Consider the following 23,766-nt stretch of genomic DNA (forward strand, 5'->3'; position numbering starts at 1 on the left):
TGTCTATTTGTAAAAAATAACTATAAGTAGGAAGGTCTGTCGGTCGCTTGGCAGACGCCTGTCTATGGCTATGCAAAAACCAGAGTATTCTAACTTTTCTATAAAAATGAACCTAAACAGAAAAGAGCGAGAACTAGGGGACTGTAAATAGACTAAAGCGAAACAAAGTGAGTTTATGATGAAAGACAAGTGTTGACGTTGGAGGTACCGGGTTGCCTTTATAAAACCTTGTTCATTTTTTTCCGGCTTTATATTTTTTTGTTTTGTCTCTGATATTTCTGTTCTTGGCGAGCAAAGTCTATGCAAGAAGGATGTCTTATGCCTTTTGAGAATGTGTATGTGTGTGGACTTCATTCATTCAAAAATAAGTGTTTGTGGAAATTGAAAGGGTTATAAAGTTTACAAGATTGATATATGTTTATTTAAAACTAATATTTTAAATTTTAAATCATTTTTGTTAAGTTAATATTTTTATTAGTTTTCTTAACGAGAAAACTTTTTTTAGCCGAAAGTTGATTCCATATACGAACGGTTCGGACGAAAAAATGTTCTCTGGTCCGGTCTGCTACAAATAGGTGTAAGTTTCTGCGTGTTATTATATTTCTGACAAACTTTCTTAAATCAGGAATTATATACGGCGATGTTTAAGGGAGGTAATAAAGTTGGACACCTTATTGTCTCCAATCAACGCCATCCCTCTCCTCTGGACAGCCCATATATGCCAGTTGTATTCCATTTCAGCCTTATGAATATGGTATCGACGTTAAAAAGATCAGATGAAGTTAAGTAGTTCTTGCACCGCTTGAATGCTTCTTTCGTCACTTCTAATACGTGTTTAGCCCAAGAGTCATTACAAAGCATCCTCGTGCCCAGGACATCAAAAGTTTATCGACAATAATACCAATGATAGAAAGTGATGATCGTAATCGGTCAGCGAATCAGTTGTGTGACAACAAACAGCACTGGGTCTTTCGTGCATTAAAATCTGCACTATTTATTTGACCCCACTCAGAAGTGGCCAGTAAATCCTGAAAGAGTGTATCGTCTATAATCCGCCTCTTGTCCTCGATCTATAGAAGACTACGCCTATGGTCGAATGAGTTTGAGTGAATGGGATAACTGGCTTGGCTTGGACGTCTGACTCAACAGATCATTGATGAAAATAAGAAAAAGAAAAGGAAAAAGGACAGAGCGCTGGGGTACACATTCGGTTAATTAATGCTCATTGGATGAGAACCCATCTAAAACAACCCCTATAGTGCGATCTCTGAGAAAGGTCGGTATAAATCGAACGAATGTCTATCCAATGCCTTGGAGATATCTAAAGCCACTACCTTAATCTAACCAAACTGGTGGATTGAGCGACTCCAGCGTTAGGATAGAAATGCCATGAAGTCGCTCGTGGAGTGATTTCTTCGGAACCCGTACTGTTTGTCGCTAAGAAGGCCATTAGTTTCTTAATATCTCACGAAATGGTGATTAACCCTGCTCTCCATAACCTTGGAGAGAGCGAGGCATGTCATAATTGGCCGGTAATTGGCAGGGTTGTTCGCCTTACACATTTTGTAGATCGACGCAACCTTTTAATATGCCGGCAAACTCCCGCGTGGTAAGAAGCGTAATGGACGAACGAGCGTCGAAGAACACTGTTGTTATGCCATTCGGGCCCGGGGTTTTATAAACGTCGAGATTTTCAAGGACACTTTTAACTCCACGAGTTCGAAAAAATATCCGAGGCACAATGCTAGATACATTCTCGATTGAGGGGAGTGGTTAATTGCTTACCGGCAAGGAAGAATTTCCTGCAAATATATCAGCTGACAGATTAGCCTTAACAACCGGGTTAGTGAACGCCTGGTCATCTTTAACAAGAGGTGGGATAGCTAAAGAGCACTTTTTTTGACCCAAAAACTCTTACTTTCTCCTGTTCGCGCATAAGCACTTTGGCGAATATCTTGCCTGTTTGCGCAGCAGTTGGTTATTGGCTATCTTATACAAGCACCTGTTCCTAGTGCCTCATTTGTGCAATATGTGGTTTTCGAGAAATCTATGGAGAGTTTGTTTCGAGTTATTTATAAGGCGATGAAGCGGAGCTGGCCGGTTTCACCATTATTTCGATTTGCCATAATTTCAAAATTTTACGAGAAATTTTTACTTTTTATCTAAAGCCAAATTTATGTAATAATTTTTGCATCCACTTGTTTATCCCCTATGCAACCGCATTCATATTTCAGTCTTCTTCTTTTGCTTAAAAAAGCTCACGCTCATCATGCCTAAGAGCAGCTACACACAACTACGTCTCAAGTATTGTTAGTTTTCTTTTGAATTAAGACACATTCACCTGCTGCCAGCACTGCCTGCAATCAGCAGCACCCAAGTCCTAAGAAAGTCAGGCGAAACCTAGCGAGGCTTTCAGTTAAATAGAAGGAGTTGGCTTTTGGGAAACCCTAGAAGGATATTAGTGTACTATGCCAACAACAAGGACAAGGAAGCCTTTGTCTGAGTCTACTACACGTAACCCATGGGAATGGGGCGGCCGACCTAATGCGATCCCTAGTTGTTGGTTGCTCAATATTTTTGCTACGCCTTAACTTTTGTAGTCATGCATTTAAGGTTTATTTTTATCATATGCCTTATTCGACATCAGGCATAAAACTCAATCATTGATTTCTACGTAGTACAACATTTCGAAAATAAGCTCTCACACAGCCACACCAACACTGGGTGGAAATATGTTCACCCACATTGGCAGGAAGACAAACGAAAATACCTGTTTCGTGTGGCGCAGTGTCTGCCTGCTGCTGCTGTGTGTGTGTGTGAATGTCTGTGTTGGCAGGATAATCATATTCAGCCAGGTTGGCTGGCGTCTGGTTTATTTTTTGCTCGTTTCGCTTTATGCCACCACCAGCAAATGCATGCAAGAGTGTGTGTGGGTGCTTTCAAAATCCTTCTCAAGAAAAAACTTACACTTACTCATACCAAAATAATCACGTTTATATTCTAAAACTTTCTAAACTGATGCATTCCTTCTTATCCAATTTACCTACAAAAAAGGGTTAATGTACTTTCAATGTGTATGTGATTTCGTTTCTGTGATTATATGCCATATTGGCTTCGTGTGTGTATGATTTACATATATGTATCCTTCAAAGGTCGATGTGTGTATATTTGTTTTTATTGTTTAGATGAATTTAAACCCGGTAAAAAGTTCATAATGTTATAAAAAAAAAGTTGAAACACTAAGGAACTCTTAGGTAGAAATATGAAGAGAGAGTTTTGGCATTGCAAGTTTATAAAGATTTGACAAGGTTAAGTTTTAATAAACTCATTTTTTGTCGATCCGGAAGTTAAATGACTTATTGCATGGTTTTAGGCTGCCATTGGTAATTTAGTCGCAAATTTAAGTTGATTACGTTTTGCTTATTATATTAAATTGCAGATATTTGGGATGAGAGAATTTTGGTTCTATGGGTTGCTTATTACTAGTATATGGAGGCAATTGCTAAAAAAATAGCTTAGGAAATTTTCATTCAATCTGGATAGTTTGGGGGGAGCTAAAACCAATGAGAAGGGAATTTGTCTTATAAAACTTATATATATTTTTTTTAGTTTAGTTTAGATTAAGTTGTTATAAAACATATGAAATAAAGGCCTGAGGATGATTTTTTCGGTTCAACGGATAAGCCTAAGCGATAAAAATTATCCTCATTGCTGACGTTGAGAATTTATGGTAAACAAGATTCTCTATTTTTCATTCCTACATCGAAATCGTTGCAGCGTATAATCTTGGTTGGGGTACTCTTATTAACCAAGGAATTAGAGACCTGCATAAAAAACTAAAAGTGCCGGTGAAAATTTGACGATGAAATATAAAATTTGTCGGCACACAGATTGACATTTGTGTCTATGACCCGGCGAGAAAATCAGAAAATTGTATAGTGGTGGTTATCTCCTTGCTATTGTTGGGGGCCTTTGTGAACCTTTCACCAATGTATAATTTTTCTATGAAGTAAACTTTTCTGCGTCCATTGACCTTTTTATCTTTTGAACTAATGGCAGTTTAAAATTTTTGGAGGTAACGCCCATAGTGGGCCGTTCAAATGGTCAACATGGCTCGTTAATTCCTTAAAACTATTCCTATAAAACTTATTCAACATAGGGTCGCCTATATACTTGGAATTTATGTGAATCAAAACAGTAAGAGCACTTTAAGTTTGGCCAATCCGAATCGTATATGCTTACTAAAAGATGCATTACGATAGGCTTGGGATCTGTGGGATCTAAAAAGATGGGTTAGCAAAGGAACACCTCAAGGAGGTTTACTATCTCCTTTACTTTGGAATCTAGCCATTAACAATATATTATTGTCTCTGGAAGAAAAAGGTGTAAAAGTGATCGCATATGCTGATGACGTGGCAAATGCGGTTTGTGGAAAGTTTCCCAGCACTCTAAGAGATATACTTCAGGAAGCTCAACGTGCAACAGCGAAGTGGGCTACTGAAAGCTGTGTAGGTGTAAATCCCTGCAAGACAGAAGTATTGGGTTGCCCAAAAAGTAATTGCTGATTTTTCATATAGTCGGCGTTGACAAATTTTAAGCATTAATCGAATTGGATCGTCATGTAACTGAGCGTGAGATAGGAGAGAAGTTAAATATACCAAAATGAACCGTTCATTTTCACATAAAAAGTCTCGGACTGGTGAAAAAGCTTGATATTTGGGTACCACATGTATTGAAAGAAATTCATTTAACAAACCGAATCAACGCTTGTGATATGCACCTTAAACGCAATGAATTCGATCCGTTTTTAAAACGAATCATAACTGGAGATGAAAAATGGATCGATTACAACAACGTTAGTCGAAAACGATCATGGTCCAAGCATGGTGAACCAGCTCAAACCACTTCGAAGGCTGATATCCACCAAAAGAAGGTTATGCTGTCTGTTTGGTGGGATTGGAAGGGTGTGGTTTATTTTGAGCTGCTTCCAAGGAACCAAACGATTAATTCGGATGTTTACTGTCAACAATTGGACAAATTGAATACAGCTATCAAGGAGAAGCGACCAGAATTGGTCAATCGTAAAGGTGTCATATTCCACAAGGACAACGCTAGACCGCACACATCTTTGGTCACTCGCCAAAAAGTGAGTGAGCTTGGCTGGGAACTTTTGATGCATCCACCATATAGCCCTGACCTTGCACCATCAGACTACTATTTATTTCGATCTTTGCGGAACTCCTTAAATGGTAAAACTTTCGGCAATGATGAGGTTATAAAATCGAACTTGGTTCAGTTTTTTTGTAGATAAAGGCCAGAAGTTCTATGAGCGTGGAATACTAAATTTGCCAGGAAGATGGCAAAAGGTTATCGAACAAAATGGCAATGTATTTGATTAAAGTTCATTCTAAGTTTTATTAAAAATGCATTTCATTTCTTTTAAAAAATCCGCAATTACTTTTTAGGCAACCCAATAGTTCTTTTTAGCAGGAGATACAAGTTGCCAAAAGTGACACCTCTCCCCTTGGGAGGAGCAAATGTTCCATTTACAGAAAACGCAAAATACCTGGGTGTTTTGCTGGACAGGAATTAGAACTTCAAATCCAACATTTTGGAAAGCCCAAGAAAGTCAACTCTTGCCCTATACACCTTCAAAAGAGCCATTGGCAAACGTTGGGGGGTTTAGACAGCGAGTCATACATTGGGTATATACTGCAGTTGTCAGACCTATAATGCTGTATGATGCTGTGGTCTGGTATACGGCGCTTTAAAAGTCCACCTGCTGTTTAATAGTCAACCGGATCCAAAGGATGGCTTGTTCGCAGCCGCACTGAGGGCGACACCTTCTGTTGCACTGAATTTAATGCTACATCTAATGCATCTGAACATTGTGGCTAAACAAATTGCTACGACCACTGCCGTTAGGCTATAGGAGCTTTCTCTTTGGTCATGTGGCGTCATTTGGTCATGTGTGTTATCCTTGATACAATATCCGATGTCCCAGGCAGTGTGGATTACACCCTACCTGAGCCGCTTTTTGATAAAAAGGACTATATCACTATTCCTGATAGAATCGATTGGAACTACGATATCCCTGGTAATAGAAGTTACATAGACTTTATACGGATGGATTCAAACTAGACGACCAGGTGGGCTTTTGGTGTGTACGCTAAAGATGTAGAACTGGTCATATCGAAAAGGATACCCGACCACTGCAGTGTGTATCAAGCGGAGATCTTTGCAATTAAGGAGGTGGTGGAATGGCTAAGATATAATGTCATAACGACGATTGGCATAAATATCTTCTTAGACAGCCAGGCAGACATTAAATCCCTGGAGAACGTATTTTTGAACACAAAAACAGCCCTCGACTGTCGTCGATCTCTCAACGAGATGGCTAAACAGTTCAAAATTCACCTGTTCTGGGTGGCGGGCCACAGAGATATCCCAAGGAATTGTAAAGCTGACGAGCCTGCGAGACTAAGAACTACCTTACGCATTGTAGGGATATTAGAATCTGTGAGTATGCCTCTAGCTTCATGTAAGCTAAGCTTTCAGGATCAGGCCCGATGGAAAACGAATGATATATGGTCACATAGAGGGGGCACTCCAAGACTATGTGGCCTAATATAGATTTGAAAAGGTCTACTGCTTTGCTATTACTGGCTAGAACAGACGACTAAGTGATTGTGTCTGTCATGACAGCTCAGTGTCTAATCAGAAAACACGCGACAGACTGAAGGGTGCCAGCAACGATCTTTGCAGAAGTTGTGATTACATCGACGAAGAGGAAACTATAGAACACCTTCTGTGTTCTTCCACTTAAACCTAACCTCTAAGTCACGGTGGCCTCATTATCACAATTTTCTTAAGAAGAATTTTCTGAATCGCTGTTAGAAAATTTTCGAACATCTTCTCCACACTTTCTTTCACACTTTTGTCTTTAAAGAGCACTCCTCTTAAATTTTTCTTATAACTTAAATCCAGACTGTAAAAGGTTTCAAAACAGCAAACAAACAAAAACCCCTTAATAAAAACTCGACTCCTCCGCACTACCTATTCAAATGTTATTTATTTAGGGACAACACCCCAAGGCTTGTGGCAAAGTAACTACGGACATTGTTCTCTACTGAGTACAAGCATTGGCTTTGATAGCGATGAAATAAAGCTCAGTCATAAAATATAGATCTAAACTCCATTGGGGTTTTTTATAGGGGGAGGCGAGTGGAGAATGTATGGCAAAAATGTGAAAATGCAAGCAATTCGTGTTAGAATTTGGCGGCTATGCTGTTGATGTTTTCTTTAGTGTAGACGCTCTTTGAGGGACGGACAGATTCACATTTTTTTAAGTGGTAGTGAAGGATGATGTTTAGAAAAGAATAGATACTGCTATAGGAGACCGTGCTATACCTTCAATACTATCGAATTTGCTTCGTTTGCCGCCACCAAAAAAGGAGACATAACATTAAATTTGGCTTTGCTTCATTTACAACCTGCAAGTGACAAAGAAAGAATAGTTTAGACATAGGGTTACCAAAGCGGTAACGAATTTTTGAGTTAACAAAAAAGGGGGAAAACTATTGCAAATGTGCATACGTTTTTTTACACTAGTAATAATTCTTTAAAACAACTGCAAGCTTTTGTATTTATTTCGCTCTCATTTCTTTTGCTTAAATTGTGCTCCATCACAAATGCATCATTTATCATACGTTGCTCAAACAAATGTAACATCAATAACAGGTATCCCCAACAAGCTTTTCCAATGGTGGGCAATCCCTAAGATCTCCTTTAGCGTTAGCGAATTGTTCCTTTGATGGCAAAGGCAATTTCTAGTTATGGGCTTCACCACAAGGGAAATGGCTGAGGTACCATAGATATCTGCAGTTAGTGCTGGGGCTTCTGTTATTGTCGTTATGGCTTTGCCATTTTGGTTTTGAAGTATTTCGTTCATGATTTTTGCAAGCGCAATGGTGTCGTGCTTTCATATTCTCGTAAAATTTCCGTTTTGTGTGGTTACTAATGCCTTATCGGCGATTGCTGAAGCAAGCTTTTGGCGGAAGTGGCTGTAGATGACAGACCGATGCGAAATGGTGCAGCGAGTCATATCGTAAAATGACAATTTTATGAAGTGGATGTATACTTTAGTGTGCTAAACGTGAATATATGGGTGACACTATTGATGTTTGTTTTTTATTGCAATTTTTGGTTTAAGGTTCTTGTGAAAAACTATTGATGAATTTTATTCAAGACTCTATGTATGGCAACCGAAAAGACATATCCTAGCGATTCAAGCTAAAGTGATTTCTTACTTAAGATTGAATTTTATTGTATTGACTTTTGGAATTTTTCCAGAATCGCATGTATTGGCCTATTTTAAGCACCAAACTATAAATTCTATATAAAAAGATGTAGTTTGTGTGCTACACAAGACCGAAACCAAAAGTAGCCGGTTTGACAAAAAGGTGGCGGTAGTAGTATGAAAAAAATTAATAAAAGCGAGCTAAATTCGGCCAGACCGAATCTTATGTACCCTCCCCCATGGATCGCATTTTCAAGTTCTTTACACGGTATCTCTTTTATGGATAATGGTTAAGAATTGATTTGCTATTAGAGCTAAATCAGGTTATGGACCGATTCAGACCATACTTGGTTTGGATTTTGGAGACCATATTTTCGAAACTTTTATCGTTTCATATCGAACAGTAAAGCATGGTGGTATATTAGTTTCACAACTCTGTTCATTATATCCTAATGTTGAATGGATGCTATTTGCGTTAATCCTGTGTGACGAACGCTTTATATTTACGCAATTTTCGATTGAAATATATGATTTTTTGTGATATAAAAAAAGTTTTTTAATCTGCTTATAGTGAATTAAAAGATTTAAAAATACATTCGAATGAAAAAACAAGTAAAAAGGCGTTAAGTTCGGCCGGGCCGAACTTTGGATACCCACCACCTCGGGTATATATGTAAACCACATTTCATCAAATCCTGTGAAAATAGCATACCTTATGTCCCATAGCAGTTATACCGAAATATGTTCCGATTTGGACCAAATTCTAATAAGTACGAGTCATTGTTCAATTGTGTATAACAAAATATTGGTCTTTTAAATAGCTATATCTAAAAGTAAACCGATTTGAACCATATACGACATGGATGTCGAAGAGCCTATCATAAGTCACTGTATCAAATTTCAGTGACATGGGATTAAAAATTGCGCCTTTTATGGGGCCAAGAATTTAAATCGAGATATCGGTCTTCATTGCAGCTATATCCAAATGTGGAGCGATTTGGGACATAATGCAGAAGTATGTCAAGGGGTTTAACTTAACTCACTGTCCCAAATTTCGGCGACATCGGACAATAAATGAGCCTTTTATGGGCCTAAGACCCCAAATCTGAGGATCGGTCTATATGGCAGCTATATCCAAATCTGGACCAATCTGGGCCAAATTGAAGAGGGATGTCGAGGGGCCCAACACAACTCACTGTTCCAAATTTCAGCAAAATCGGATAATAAATGTGGCTTTTATGACCATAAGACCTTAAATCGGAGGATCGGTCTATATGGCAGCTATTTCCAAATCTGAACCGATCTGAGCCGAAGGATGTCGAAGGGCCTAACCCAACTCACTGTCCCAAATTTCAGCAAAATCGGATAATAAATGTGGCTTTTATGGTCCTTAGACCCTAAATCGGCCGATCGGTCTATATGGGGGCTATATCAAGATATAGTCCGATATAGCCCATCTTCGAACTTAACCTGCTTATGGGCAAAAAAAGAATCTGTGCAAAATTTCAGCTCAATATCTCTATTTTTAAAGACTGTAGCGTGATTTCAACAGACAGACGGACAGACAGACGGACATGTCTAGATCGTCTTAGATTTTTACGCTGGACAAGAATATATATACTTTATAGGGTCGGAAATGGATATTTCGATGTGTTGCAAACGAAATGACAAAATGAATATACCCCCATCCTTCGGTGGTGGGTATAAAAATGTTCTTCCATATATATTGTAAAACAAAATGGTCTCAAAGTTGTGTGAAGTACGCTACAAAAAGTGGATGTGTCTTTCGAGCTTAGTGTATATTTTGGTAATGTCATGCGAATTTTCCGTAGTTCACCTCATAAATAATCTTCTATGATGTAAAGATGAACAAACGACAATTTTAAATATGTGTCTAACCAATACAAAACTTTTAAAATTTTTTGTCTAAAACCATGAACCCTATGTGACGCAAGCTACGAAGCGAATGCTACATTTTTATACCCTGCACCACTACTTCGGTACAGTGTATCATAACTTACTGAATTTGTTTGTAACATCCAGAAGGATGAGATATAAGATAGACCCATTGTTAGGTATACCAATCGACTCAGAATCACTTTCTGTCCATCGACTCAGAAACCTGACCGTCTGTTCATGTTAATTTGTGTACTAAATACAGGTCACAACTTTCATGCAATAGTCTTCAAATTTGACACAAGCATTTTATTGGGCCCAGAGACGAAATCTATTGAAATTGGAAAAAATCGATTCAGATTTGGATATAATATGTTCGTCCGAATTGGGAAAGTATTTAAATTATGCGGTCATTTGTTAACCGATTAACACAAAAATAAACAAAGAATTCCCTTATGACTCCCGGTATTGCTGTTGAATTTCATAGAAATCGGTTAAGATTAAGATATAGGTTCAGATGAAGAAGTTTAAGATTTATGCACGGATTTTCATTTTAGATCCTTTGCCAGCGAATTTCTTACCAGATTATCTCTAGCTTTTTCATAAGGCCTTTTTTTATTTTTGCTATGTGTGCTTATTTTGGTTGAATTTGGTTCAGATTTAAATATAGCTCCCATCTATATTTTCAACGATTTTGACTAATACTCAATAATTTAGTAGTTTGTTAACCTATCCTCACAAAATTTGGCACGAAAGTTTCTTTTTTTTTACTTTTGGGATGACTGATGAATTTCATAGAAATCTGTTCAGATTTATATATTCATCTCCCGATTTTCACATTTCTGGCCTTTGCTAACGCGTTTATCAATCAATGTTCTCAAGAATTTGCACAACGATTTGCTTTATAGATCTTATTCGAGAAATTCGAAATTCGAGATATCAAATTAAAGCAAATTTTAGTTTTGACGACTTAGCCTGCATACTCAATGTAGTGTAGGGTATCAAAAGGTCGGCTTCGCCCGACTTTAGCCCGTCCTTACTTGTTTTCACTAGCTTATGAATAAAAAGAGTTGTATTTATTTGAACGGAAAAATGTGTTTAATCGATTATTAACAACATTTAAAAGAGATTTTATGCTTTTAGATCAATTTATGAATTAATATTCAATTATATATGAATGTTAACATTTTGATAAGTAGTTAATGGTCTTTAATAGCAAAAGCGGAAATTGGCTCGAATGGCAAGAATATTTAACTATCGAATATTTAACTATGGTATGGGTATTGGACTTCATCAAAGTGCTTTTAATACAAAATTTTAGCCAAATTATATGAGACATTAATGGGCTTAAAAGGTAAAATTAAAATATATGCTTATATGGCTTATACTCGGGTTGTATTAAGTACTAGTAGTTGAAAGCGTAAATGTAAATCTATTACCAAATTCTAGCAAAATCTGATCAATATTAAGACCTCTGAGGGATACACAAATCAAAAAGCAGTTTTGGATTATAGTGAAAACAAAACAAAACTTTTAGACCCTCCTAGCTCCCCACTAGCTTCGTTCATAATATTAAAATTCTTATAAAATTGCCATTACTGAGATAAAATAAAAATTTTGGAATTAGAATGTTGTTGGCAAGTCAAACCGTAACGCACGCTACAGAAAACATTTTGCTATATTTATTTCGGATTGAAAATTGACACATAAAGAGATATTGTACAGCGGGCCGCAGTTGTTAGTTTGTTGTGTTAACCCTATGTACAACCTGCACCAATCTGTGCATAAAATAGAAGAATCCTTCGATGCCGACTCACTGATCCAATCCTTAGACCAATACCGGGTGGACCCGGTCCTTAGAGACTGGTTAAACCATATGATAAAGAACAGGTGGATAAATTGTGTGTCCCATGGCATAAATATAAGGGAGAAGGTGGCACAAGGCACTCCACATGGGGGCATTTTATCGCCACTTCTATGGGCGACCACCATAAACGACCTATTACGGATGCTGACTGAGGAGGGATGAGCTGAGGGTAAGGATCCGAACCAGCTATGCCGAAGGGCCGAAAGGGTTTTTCGTATGGCATATGGCTGGGCTAGACCCAAAGGTCTTAATGTTAACCCAGAGAAGACTGAAATATGCCTGTTCACGAGGAAGACGGAGGGGGGCCAATTTAATGCACCACGTTTCCTCAATAACACGATTTTGATATCTGACAAGGTCAAATACTTAGGTGTGCTCTTGGACAGGCCCACAGATGTTGAGCACTATGTAGACGGTCCGTAGGCTTGAAATCTAGCCTAAATCCGAGGATAGTCTACTGGCTCTACAGGAGCGTGACTAGATCAATACTTCCTTACGCCTCATTAGTATGGTGGACTGCTATGGAGAAAAAGTGCAACACAAGGACCACACAACAGGTTCAGAGAACGTGTTGTATTGCCATTGGCGGAGCGATGAGGACCACACCCACTAGGGCACTGGAGACCATTCAAGATATTTGACCCATTGACATACAGATTAAGTGTGAGGCAGCCACTGCGGCTATGAGACTTAAGGCGATGGAAGAAGGGATTGAGGATGGGAACAGCTCATACGGAATAATCATGGCAACGAACCTAAAAACCTGAGAGGAAGGGAAGAGGTTGCCGACCGGATACCTAAGATGAACCTTGAGGTCGAGTGCGAGGCCCTGCTGCCATCGGCACAGTCTTGGATTAACGGAATCCTAGTATTGCCATCAGGAAGATCATGTTACACGGATGGATCAAAGCTAGGGGACAGAGTGGGCATGGGGGTCTACATTGAGAACCCAGGGACTGAGATCTACTTTAGACTGCCTGACCTTAATACGGTCCTGCAGGCGGAGATCCGGAAGATCATGGAATGGGTGAAGTGGTGTGGTGCTAACGCGAGGGCATAAGGACAATAACAAGCAGAACGGTAAGGTCACGAACAGTCCTGCAGTGAATGAGGGAGATTAACGCCTTCTCTGAGAATGGCCAAATCCGCATCGTGTGGGTGCCGGGTCATAACGGAGTACGGGGGAATGAAAGGGAAGATGATTTGGCGGTGAAGGCCAGAGGATTGCCGTCAATAAACTTTAACCAAAATAAACTTTAACCAACCATGTTAAGAACGTGGGCGACGAATGCGCATGCAACACTGCGAAACGGTCGATAGGATGGCGAAAGTCCTATTGGAGATCCAGATCGTGAGAAGACGAAGCTAGGAGGTAAGAAGGAGGTCTTTATAGCTATTTGTATCATAACGGCACACTTAGGGCTACGAGCTCACTTTTGTAGAATCGGTGCGGCAAGTAAAAGCATATGTAGGGCTTGCGGGGAAGATGATGAGACGTTGAAACATTTCCTTTGTCATTGCCTGGCTTTCGCGTCTAACTGTTACCGACACTTAGGTGGGGACACTATACCAGACATAAACCGAATTAGGGGAGTGGTGTGGAAAACAATAAAGGATTTCATAAGTAGCACGGAATTCCTAACTCCTATTTTCTGTTTCGAGGTTACTTTTTTTTGGATTTAGAGCGCACAACAAGCCGATTAATGGCTTAGGTGTATGCCCATAGTGTCATGGGCGGATTAATATCTATACCCTCTTTTTAACCTCACCTAACCTAAGATTCCACATTAATTTCCTTGTGTATTCTAAGCATATATACTAGAAAAAGCAAGTTATGAACTGTGGGAGGGCCCAGAGATACCGGCCGCCGAAGCGTCCACTTATGGTGTGTGCCGCCAATTTCTTTTTCTCAATCAATGAAAAACGTTTCATTCTAATGACATTCGTTCTCATGGTCAATTACCTCGTATCGCTTCCCCATGCGTTACGTTAGGTTAGGTTTAAAGTGACGTTAAAGTAAAGAACAAGTAAAGAATATCCAAATTCGAGTGATGTAATACCCTTCAATAACTTACAATATATTACCCTATACCTACCCTGCAATTATTCGTACTGTATGTTTAGATGGAAGATATATCCAAATCTGAATCGATTTAAATGAAATTTGAAAGAAGTATTCAAATGGGTAATACAACAATGGAGGCCACCGTAGCGCAGAGGTTAGCACGTCCGTCTTTGACACTAAACGCCTGGGTTCGAATCCTGGCGAGACTATCAGAAAAAATTTCAGCGGTGGTTTTCCCCTCCTAATGGTGGCAACATTTGTGAGGTACTATGACATGTAAAACTTCTCTCCAAAGGGGTGTCGCACTGCGGCATCCCGTTTGGACTCGGCTATAAAAAGGATGCCCCTTATCATTGAGCTTAAACTTGAATCGGACTGCACTCATTGATATGTGAGAAGTTTGCCCCTGTTCCTTAGTGGAATGTTCATGGCCGAAATTTGCAATGCAACAATAAATGTTGAATTTCGTGCAGAATGTATGGGCTTTACAACTGGGCGATACCTCTGCGAGGTATCGATAACTAAGTCTGCACCGATTTGAATGCAATTTGATAGAAGTGATTATATGGAAAACGTATCAGTCCGACTCAAATTTTGTACAGATCGACGACGATTCAAACGTTGTTGTACAGGCATATAAGTAAATATCGGTAGATGTAGATTCATATACATGGGAGCTGTATCCAAAACTGACCGATTTTAACGAAATTCGGCAAGAATCGCTTTCTATTTTGCCAATGCAAAGCAAAAAGGTAAAAATAAAGTTATAAGACTTCGGAAAAGTTGTTTGAAATCACTAATTTTCTAATTGAAAATGCCTTTTGAATAACATGATATTTTATATCTTTAATCTCTTTGAATTACCTAAAAATATGCAATATTTTATCTTATCGCCCTTAAATATGCTTAAATTTGTTGTCTTTGTTGCAAACTTACAACTAATTTTTTTCTTTACTCACTCTTCTCGATTTACAGCTGTATGCAGCTTGGACTGTGGTCCCAATGGTGTTTGTGAATCTGGCAAATGTCGCTGTAATATTGGGTGGACTGGAAATCTATGTGATCAATTGCCCTGTGATGCCCGCTGTTCGGAACATGGACAATGCAAAAATGGCACCTGTGTTTGTTCCCAAGGATGGAATGGCAGACATTGTACATTGCGTAAGTATTAAAAAAAATTGTTGTCATATAAAACCAAGAACCACAACAAATAAACATAAAAAAAATATTTATTGAACTTCAAATAAAAAGTGTTCAATTGAATTTTGACGACAACAAAACCCCGACCATAAGCCACACTCTAACTATGGTGTTCTCCCTTTGTATCACATAAATATAAATAAAATCAAATTTAAAACTTTGCAGACAATGGCAAATAAAACTAATGCACACAGAGTGGCTGTATGATAAAAAGAAAACGTAAAAAAAATTTGCCAACACATATAACGAATAGAACGGAAAAGCAATTTCAAACTCCTAATAGTTTTTGTATTGAAAGTATGCTAACTTTTATTAGTTCCAGTTTGTATGCATGGCAGTAAGCACAGCAACCAAAAAAAAAAAAAAGAAACAAGTTAATATAAATTTGTTGGGTGTTGGGAGTTGTCCCAACATTTCACTTCCTTGGAGCGTCTCAAAGTATGCAATAAAATATAAGGATTGAAGCATATGTTAATATTTCCTTAAAAGAGAATTTTCAATGTTTTAATCCAACTTAAGACTCTGGCGTAAATTGCTTGTTAATTTTATACTTTATGTCCCAACATACCAGCTTTGTTTTTGTTGTGTTACATCTATGACACTTTATGCCATTTTCTCAATTATTGCTGGTAATAGGAAAGCTATTATTTGTCAGCTGCCTGTGCTATATGCTATTGGTATATTGCAAATAATGTGACACGTTGAGACATGTTCGAATATTAAAAAATCCACATACCATCGCAGTCTAACAAAGACAAACAGGGTAAAATAAGAGCAAATATGCAAAAATTCCACAGACATTGAAAGACATTAGTTTTACTTCAATGTCAAATGCTTGTTGAGAAAAGAGAAGCATACAACATTTACCTTACTTCCTATCTGCATGCAGAATACGTATTTCCCTGTATAGACAGCTTCCAGGGATCCGGAAGTTTGCTAACGGCACAACACGTCTGGACGGAAGAACCATACACAGAATGGGGAGACATCGCCAAACCATCATTATCGCACAAAATACGGAATTTTTGTTAATGTTTATAGTAAAGTGAAACGTTTTCTAGATAACAATCATGGAGGTAGTGAGCACAGTGGGAGAAAAAACAAGTAAAAGCGTGCTAAGTTCGGCCGGGCCGAATCTTATATACCCTCCACCATGGATCGCATTTGTCGAGTTCTTTTCCCGGCATCTCTTCTTAGGCAAAAAAGGATATAAGAAAAGAGTTTCTCTGCTATTAAAACGATATCAAGATATGGTCCGGTTCGGACCACAATTAACTGATATGTTGGAGACCTGTGTAAAATTTCAGCCAATTCGTATAAGAATTGCGCCCATTGGGGCTCACGAAGTAAAATAGAGAGAACGATTTATATGGGATCTTTATCGGGCTATAGACTGATTCAGACTATAATAAACACGTTTGTTGATGGTGATGAGAGGATCCGTCGTACAAAATTTCAGGCATATCGGATAATAATTGCGACCTCTAGGGGTCAAGAAGTCAAGATCCCAGATCGGTTTACATGGCAGCTATATCAGGTTATGAACCGATTTGAACCATATTTGACACAGTTGTTGAAAGTAAAAATAAAATACGTCATGCAAAATTTCAGCCAAATCGGATAGGAATTGCGCACTCTAAAAGCTCAAGTAGTCAAATCCCCAGATCTGTTTATATGACAGCTATATCAGGTTATGGACCGATTTCAACCATACTTGGCACAGGTGTTGGATATCATAACGAAATACTTCGTGCAAAAATTCATTCAAATCGGATAAGAATTGTGCCCTCTAGAGGCTCAAGAAGTCAATACCCAAGATCGGTTTATATGGCAGCTATATTAGGTTATGAACCGATTTGAACCATACTTGACACAGTTGTTGGATATAATAACAAAACACGTCGTGCAAAATTTCATTTCAATCGGATAAGAATTGCGCACTCTAGAGGCTCAAGAAGTCAAGACCCAAGATCGGTTTATATGGCAGCTATATCAGGTTATAGACCGATTTGAACCATACTTGGCACAGTTGTTGGATATAATAACAAAAAACGTCGTGCAAAATTTCATTTCAATCGGATAAGAATTGCGCACTCTAGAGGCTCAAGAAGTCAAGACCCAAGATCGGTTTATATGGCAGCTATATCAAAACATGGACCGATATGGCCCATTTACAATACCAACCGACCTACACTAATAAGAAGTATTTGTGCAAAATTTCAAGCGGCTAGCTTTACTCCTTCGGAAGTTAGCGTGCTTTCGACAGACAGACGGACGGACGGACGGACATTGCTAAATCGACATAAAATGTCACGACGATCAAGAATATATATACTTTATGGGGTCTCAGACGAATATTTCGAGTAGTTACAAACAGAATGACGAAATTAGTATACCCCCCATCTTATGGTGGAGGGTATAAAAAGATAGCTTGACAAACATGGTGTCGGACAATATCCGATTGTATGAATTATTTCAAGATCGAATAAAATATTGCAAAATGGGTCGAGTTATGTCCTTAATTGTTAAAATAGGAGCACTAATAGCTAAAGAATTCACTAATAGCCAAACAAGGCAAGCTGGGTTCGAGAAGTTATTTGCTACAATTTTAAGAGACGTCGAAAATGATGTTGAAAATATCAAAATTGGAACGGAAAGTGGTTTTATATAGGCTGACAACAGCACTATTCTTAGACTAGCCTTAAATATCCTTGATTGAGCTGCCGATATCAAACAAAATTTAAGCATACATTTATATATATGGACTGGAAAGACAGTCTTCTTTAAAAATACATAACTCTTTGAGGGCGAAAAAACCATCCTGGTTTAGCATAAAATCCGATTTTCTAAGGAAGATACAAGGTTTTATATCAAGCAAGATAAAGCAAGTCATCCTGGTAAAGGATGAAGGTATTACTTACGGAATATGTTGAAAAAAAAAACTTAGTTCTCAATTAAGAATTCTACAATAATAACATTTGACTTCAACCTTTATGTCTATACTAATATTAATTAGGATGTCCTATTCAAATGACCAAAACATTTTACTTGAATGTATGGCTTTACTTTGTTTTTGTAATTTTGTTCTTCATTATAAGGGGTGATTTTTATCTTTTTGGCACACTGGTTTAAACAGCTCACGAACGTTTCGTGTTTTGCTGTTTGCTGTCAAACATCTTCAGTTTGGCCTATAATTTAGCCATAAATCGTCTTACAAACGAACAACGCTTGCAAATTATCGAATTTTATAATCAAAATGCGTGCTCTACTAAGAAAGTTCATCGTGTTCAGCGACGAAGCTCTTTTTTGGCAATAGGTACGTAAATAATCATAATTGTCGGTTTTGGGGTGAAGATCAGCCAGAAGCATTGCAAAAGCTATCAATGCATCCAGCAAAAGTCACATTTTGGTGCGATTTATGGGCTGCTGGCATCATTGGACCGTACTTATTCAAAAATGATGCGAATCGTAACGTAACTGTGAAGTGTGAACGCAACCGAGAGATGATATCCATCTTTTTTTGCCCAAAAAGGAAGAGCTTGGCTTGAATGACATGTGGTTTCAACAAGACGGTGCCACATACCACACAGCACGCGTAACAATGGACTTATTGAGAGGCGAGATCGGTGAACATTTTATTTTACGTTCGGAAGCGGAAGAAGGCGCAGTCACGGACAACATTTGCATGAAATAATCTTTAAACCTTAAATTATATGGACCGAACTATCGATTCAAATAAAGATTTCATAATTTAATGTGTTTCCTTTTGAATAACTTTCCAATAGCTCTTAAAAATCACCCTTTATAAAAGAGAACATACTTTTAATACTTTATTTTTAAATAAGACATGTTTTAAAAAATGACGGTGTACTTTACTACCACTTTCTGCTAAAATAAAAAAAAAAAAAAAAAAAAGAAAAGCGTGTTAAATTCGGCCGGGCCGAAGCTTATATACCCTCCACCATAGATCGCATTTGTCGAGTTCTTTTCCCGATATCACTTTTTAGGCAAACAAACGATAAAAGAAAAGAATTGCTATAATATTGGAGTTATATCAAGTTATGGTCCGATTGGAGACCATAGTCATTGCGTAAAATGTCAGCCAATTGGAATCAGAATTGCGGTTTATATGGGAGCTGTATCAGGCTATAGATCGATTCGGACCATATTTGACATATATGTTGAAGGTCATGTTGGATAATAATTACGCCCTCTGGAGGTTCAAGAAGTCAAGATCCCAGATCGGTTTAAATAGCAGCTATTGGGTTAGGTTATGGATCGATTTGAAACTTATTTGGCACAGTTGTTAGAAGTCACAACAAAACACGTCGTGCAAATTTCAGCCAAATCGGATAAGAATTGCGTCCTCTAGTGGCTCAAGCAGTCAAAATTCAAGATCGGTTTATATGGCAGCTATATCAGGTTATGGACCAATTTAAACCATACTTATCACAGCTGTTGGAAGTCATAACAAAACACCTCACGCTAAATTTCAGCCAAATCTGATAAAAATTTCGCCGTCTAGTGGCTCAAGACGTCAAGATTCAAGACCGGTTTATATGGCAGCTATATCAAGTTATGGACCGATTTAAACCATACTTGGTATAGTTGTTGGAAGTCATTATAAAACACGTCGTGCAAATTTTCAGCCATTGGATAAGAATTGCGCACTCTAGAGGCTCAAGAAGTCAGGACCCCAGATATCAGCTAAATCAGGTTATGGGCCGATTTCAACCATACTCAGCATAGTTGTTGGAAGCCATAATAAGACACCTCATGCAAAATTTCAGCCAAATCGGAAAAGAATTGTGCCCTCTAGCGGCTCCAAAATTCCAGACCCCAGATCGGTTTATATGACAGCTATACAAAAAATACAAAAAAACGTGGACCGATATGGCCCATTTACAATCAAAGCGACCATTCTAATAAGAAGTATTTGTGCAAAATTTCAAGCGGCTAGTTTTACTGCTTCGGAAGTTTGCGTGCGTGGGTACAATAATTGGGGGTTGCGTATTTATTATGTGCTATTCGAAAATTAATATTTCTACATATTGCAAACGGAATAAGAAAATGAATAAATACTCACTATCTTATGGTGGTGGGCATAAAGCAAAACAATTTACTTAAGAAATGTATTTCTTGTGTTCTATGTAACTCACACATACCTTTCAATTTAAAGAATACAACGTCATCAATTTAAAACCATTTGCCCCACAGTTTAGGGTTTAACATCAAATGTCATTTTGATGGCACACATTACTTGCGCCTTAAGAAACCCATCCACAGTGACAGAAATTAGTTACACAGACAAATGTAGCTAACTTTCAAGCAACAAAAAAGGACCATAACAACAATGAGAGACAGAAAATAATATTTTGTTTATTTTCCTTACTATTTTTCGCATCATTCTAAAGCTTACTATTTGACGCTTTGCTCATGTCATTGTAACATGTGTCATGCACAAAACATATAACCATCCCTATCTTTAAAATTCCCGCCATTTTGTAAGGCAGTAGCAAGAGAACTTTGTTAAAGGGCCTGGTTAAAACTTTTTTTCAAGTATTTTTTTCTTTTTTTTGAAGATTGGCAAAATAGGGAATCGCATTCTAGCCCTTAGTATCTTGGCACTATGGCACTTTTAGTCATGCAACAGTAATATACCGTATTTTTGTTTGTAGTCTCTTCGTTTTGCTCTTTCTTTTCACTTTAGCATTTATATTGATAATACTTGTTTGTGGTGGCTGAGGAAGTCCTAAATTGCTTGTCATTCAAGTGCTCTCCACTATAGATATGTCCCTAAGTATTACGACATTACATTATCAAGGATAAATATTACTGAGCACATATTCGTGTTAGTGACAGTCAGAATAGAAGCAAAATATAAATACGAAGTAACAATATCCGAGGGCTGCTAGCTTTATAAAAGACGTTGTTTAAAGATCCAAATGAAAACATCCTGAAAGTTATATGTTACTCTTCAGGTATGTCCGTCCATCATTTGTCGAAAGGTCCCAAACTTGATATAGCTGTCATATACGCCAAACTTGATATAGCTGGCAATTTTAACTTATTTGGGCTAAATGTTTCAAGAAATGTTCTCTATACACAACCAGATATAGGCTGTCCTATAAAACAAGTTACTGATTTGACTTCTTAAAACAAAAAGTAAACCCGTTTCTTTTTATAAACAAATCCAAAGAACTAACAAATGCGATCCATAAGGGAATGTATATCATATTCGGCCCGACTAGGCGTAACGTGCTTTTGCTAGTCAAAATTTTGATTTCCGATATTTCTTCTTCGTTTTACTATAATGTTTCCCTCTGAATATATTTTACTATAATGTTTCCCTCTGAATATATTTATAGCGACCCTCGCGAAAGCAAAAGTATTTCAACATGCCTTGTTGAGTATACAAAAAGTCGTTAACTTGTTTCAAAATTGCCTTCTATTTTTCGACATTTCGTTTTCGGTGTTGCTGTCTTTTTGTTCGTTTATTGTCATCGGTATTTCTGTTTCACAAATAACGGAAGTTTTATTGGTTTTGCACACGTCAACATTATTGAAAATATTTTGGCCATAAACTTTTATATGCATACTACGTAGAGAGATATTTAGAGAGAGAAAGAGAGAGAGAGAGTGGCACATTTACAGACACATGCATATAGTTACATATATGTTTGCTAAAAATGTTTTTATGTGTTACAAAAGTTTGACACAAGTGTGCAGACACATATGTATGCAAATATAAACATGTACATTTAACATTACCTAAAAAAATGCTACAATTTCCAAAATATCAAAAAAAAAAGAAAGCACACACTTTTGATATTTTGACGAATTTTATTTCTTTGTGTCTTGTTACTTCTGATTAAAATAAATGGAATCACTTTTACAAATAAAAGCACATTCTCGCTTTCATTTATCATTTATATGCCAAAACATGTTTCATCAATTCCCAGTTAAATGATATTTCTTTTCAAAATAGCGTGTTTTTTAATTTTTTCTCGCCTTGTTTTTTTTTTTTTTTTTTTTTGCTATATCCTCTCAGAGAGACATGTCGATGACGTGTTATTATATACATATGTGCAAGGCGTATTTATAAGGTGGCCGCATCGGCGAATTGCTACAACAAAGCATCTTTTTTAGGAACTTGATATGTCAAAATTTGTAAACAGAGCAAGGAAAATTCAATTCGCTGTGATATTTAAAATTTTCGGAAAATTTGACTAACAACCTTAATTGCTATCAGCTTCACTCAGGGAACTAGGTTCATTGTGTCGCCCCCGAAAAAGATTCATAAAGAGCCGAAGAACACAGACAAAATTTACGGCGGTACGTTTCCAGACATTAGAATGAAGAAAATAAGAAACAAACATGCATGACAATAATGGAAGCCAGGATGGCTGGAGAAGTTTCCTCCTAGCTGCCATATCAAACCCTATTGCAGTCAAGAATGGCGAGAGGACTATGTGCATGGAAATAATTTAGACAGGTAAAAGGTGTTCATTAAGCCATAGTCCTGCGTCTACCCCCGCAATTTTAGGGCAATGCCACAATAGGTGATCATATTCCCATATTCCCATTTGAGCCCATTGCTAGTGGTACGCCAATTATCCTGCCCGTTAAAACAGTATGAACTCAATTCAGGAGGAATCCTCATGTCCACCAGAGAATCATGCATTTGACACATGTATGTATGGTCTCTAGTTACAATCGAAACACACCCCTATGAAGTTAGAAAAAATCCCAGCTCAATTGGAATTGAGCCAGAACTACCCTGGTCTGTACTTCCTAGCTATTTTATCGCTACAATAACTTAATGAGAACTATCTAAACCTGCCTTCTTGATGGTTTTATCTGTAAAACCTGTGGAGCTAATGGGAATTTTGAACATTTAAAAATTTTTTTTCTTGCTTGACACTCAAATGTTAATTAACTCCTTCTTCACAACACATGAGTCAAATGCATGACTCTCTAGTGAACATAAGGAATACTCCAGAATTGGGTTCATACGATGTTGATGGGAAGGATAATTAGCATACTACTAGCAAAGGGCCCCAATAGGAATATTTGGGGCTCTTGGATAATTGTGAGATTTTTAGGTCATTTGAAAAGGAGGGGGCTAAAGTTTGTTGGCTACCAGAATTGGCCAAGATTGCCCAATGGGCTTGACGTACACTCCTGAAAGATAAAGTTGGTGCTATTCGCCAATATGAAGTAATTTGGTGTGTTCAGGGAACCTCTCCTAGATGAGCTGGAGCTATTGCTCTCACTACTGATAGGGCTTCTAATAAGCAATTGGAATGTCAGGACTTTGAAATCGCACTGGTTGATGGTTGTGCACCTATTGTGGCACTGCCCGAATTGGTTCAGGAATATGGCTAAATTAACAACTTTTTTCCTGTGTAAATTATTTTCGTCATTTTTCACTGCAAT

General features: G+C 37.8%; 1 protein-coding gene across 2 annotated transcripts in view; it reads left to right on the plus strand.

Annotated features, from left to right (window-relative positions):
• LOC106086554 (teneurin-a) overlaps positions 1-23,766 on the plus strand; it is a 1,121,402-nt gene that overhangs the window by 937,912 nt on the left and 159,724 nt on the right. For both annotated transcript variants that reach the window (XM_059366919.1, XM_059366920.1), the window contains one exon: positions 15,103-15,288. In XM_059366919.1, the coding sequence (XP_059222902.1) occupies positions 15,103-15,288 (186 nt within the window). The remainder of the gene's footprint in view (positions 1-15,102; positions 15,289-23,766) is intronic.

Source organism: Stomoxys calcitrans, chromosome 4 (genome assembly GCF_963082655.1).
Source record: "Stomoxys calcitrans chromosome 4, idStoCalc2.1, whole genome shotgun sequence".
In the NCBI taxonomy this organism is placed as follows: domain Eukaryota; kingdom Metazoa; phylum Arthropoda; class Insecta; order Diptera; family Muscidae; genus Stomoxys; species Stomoxys calcitrans.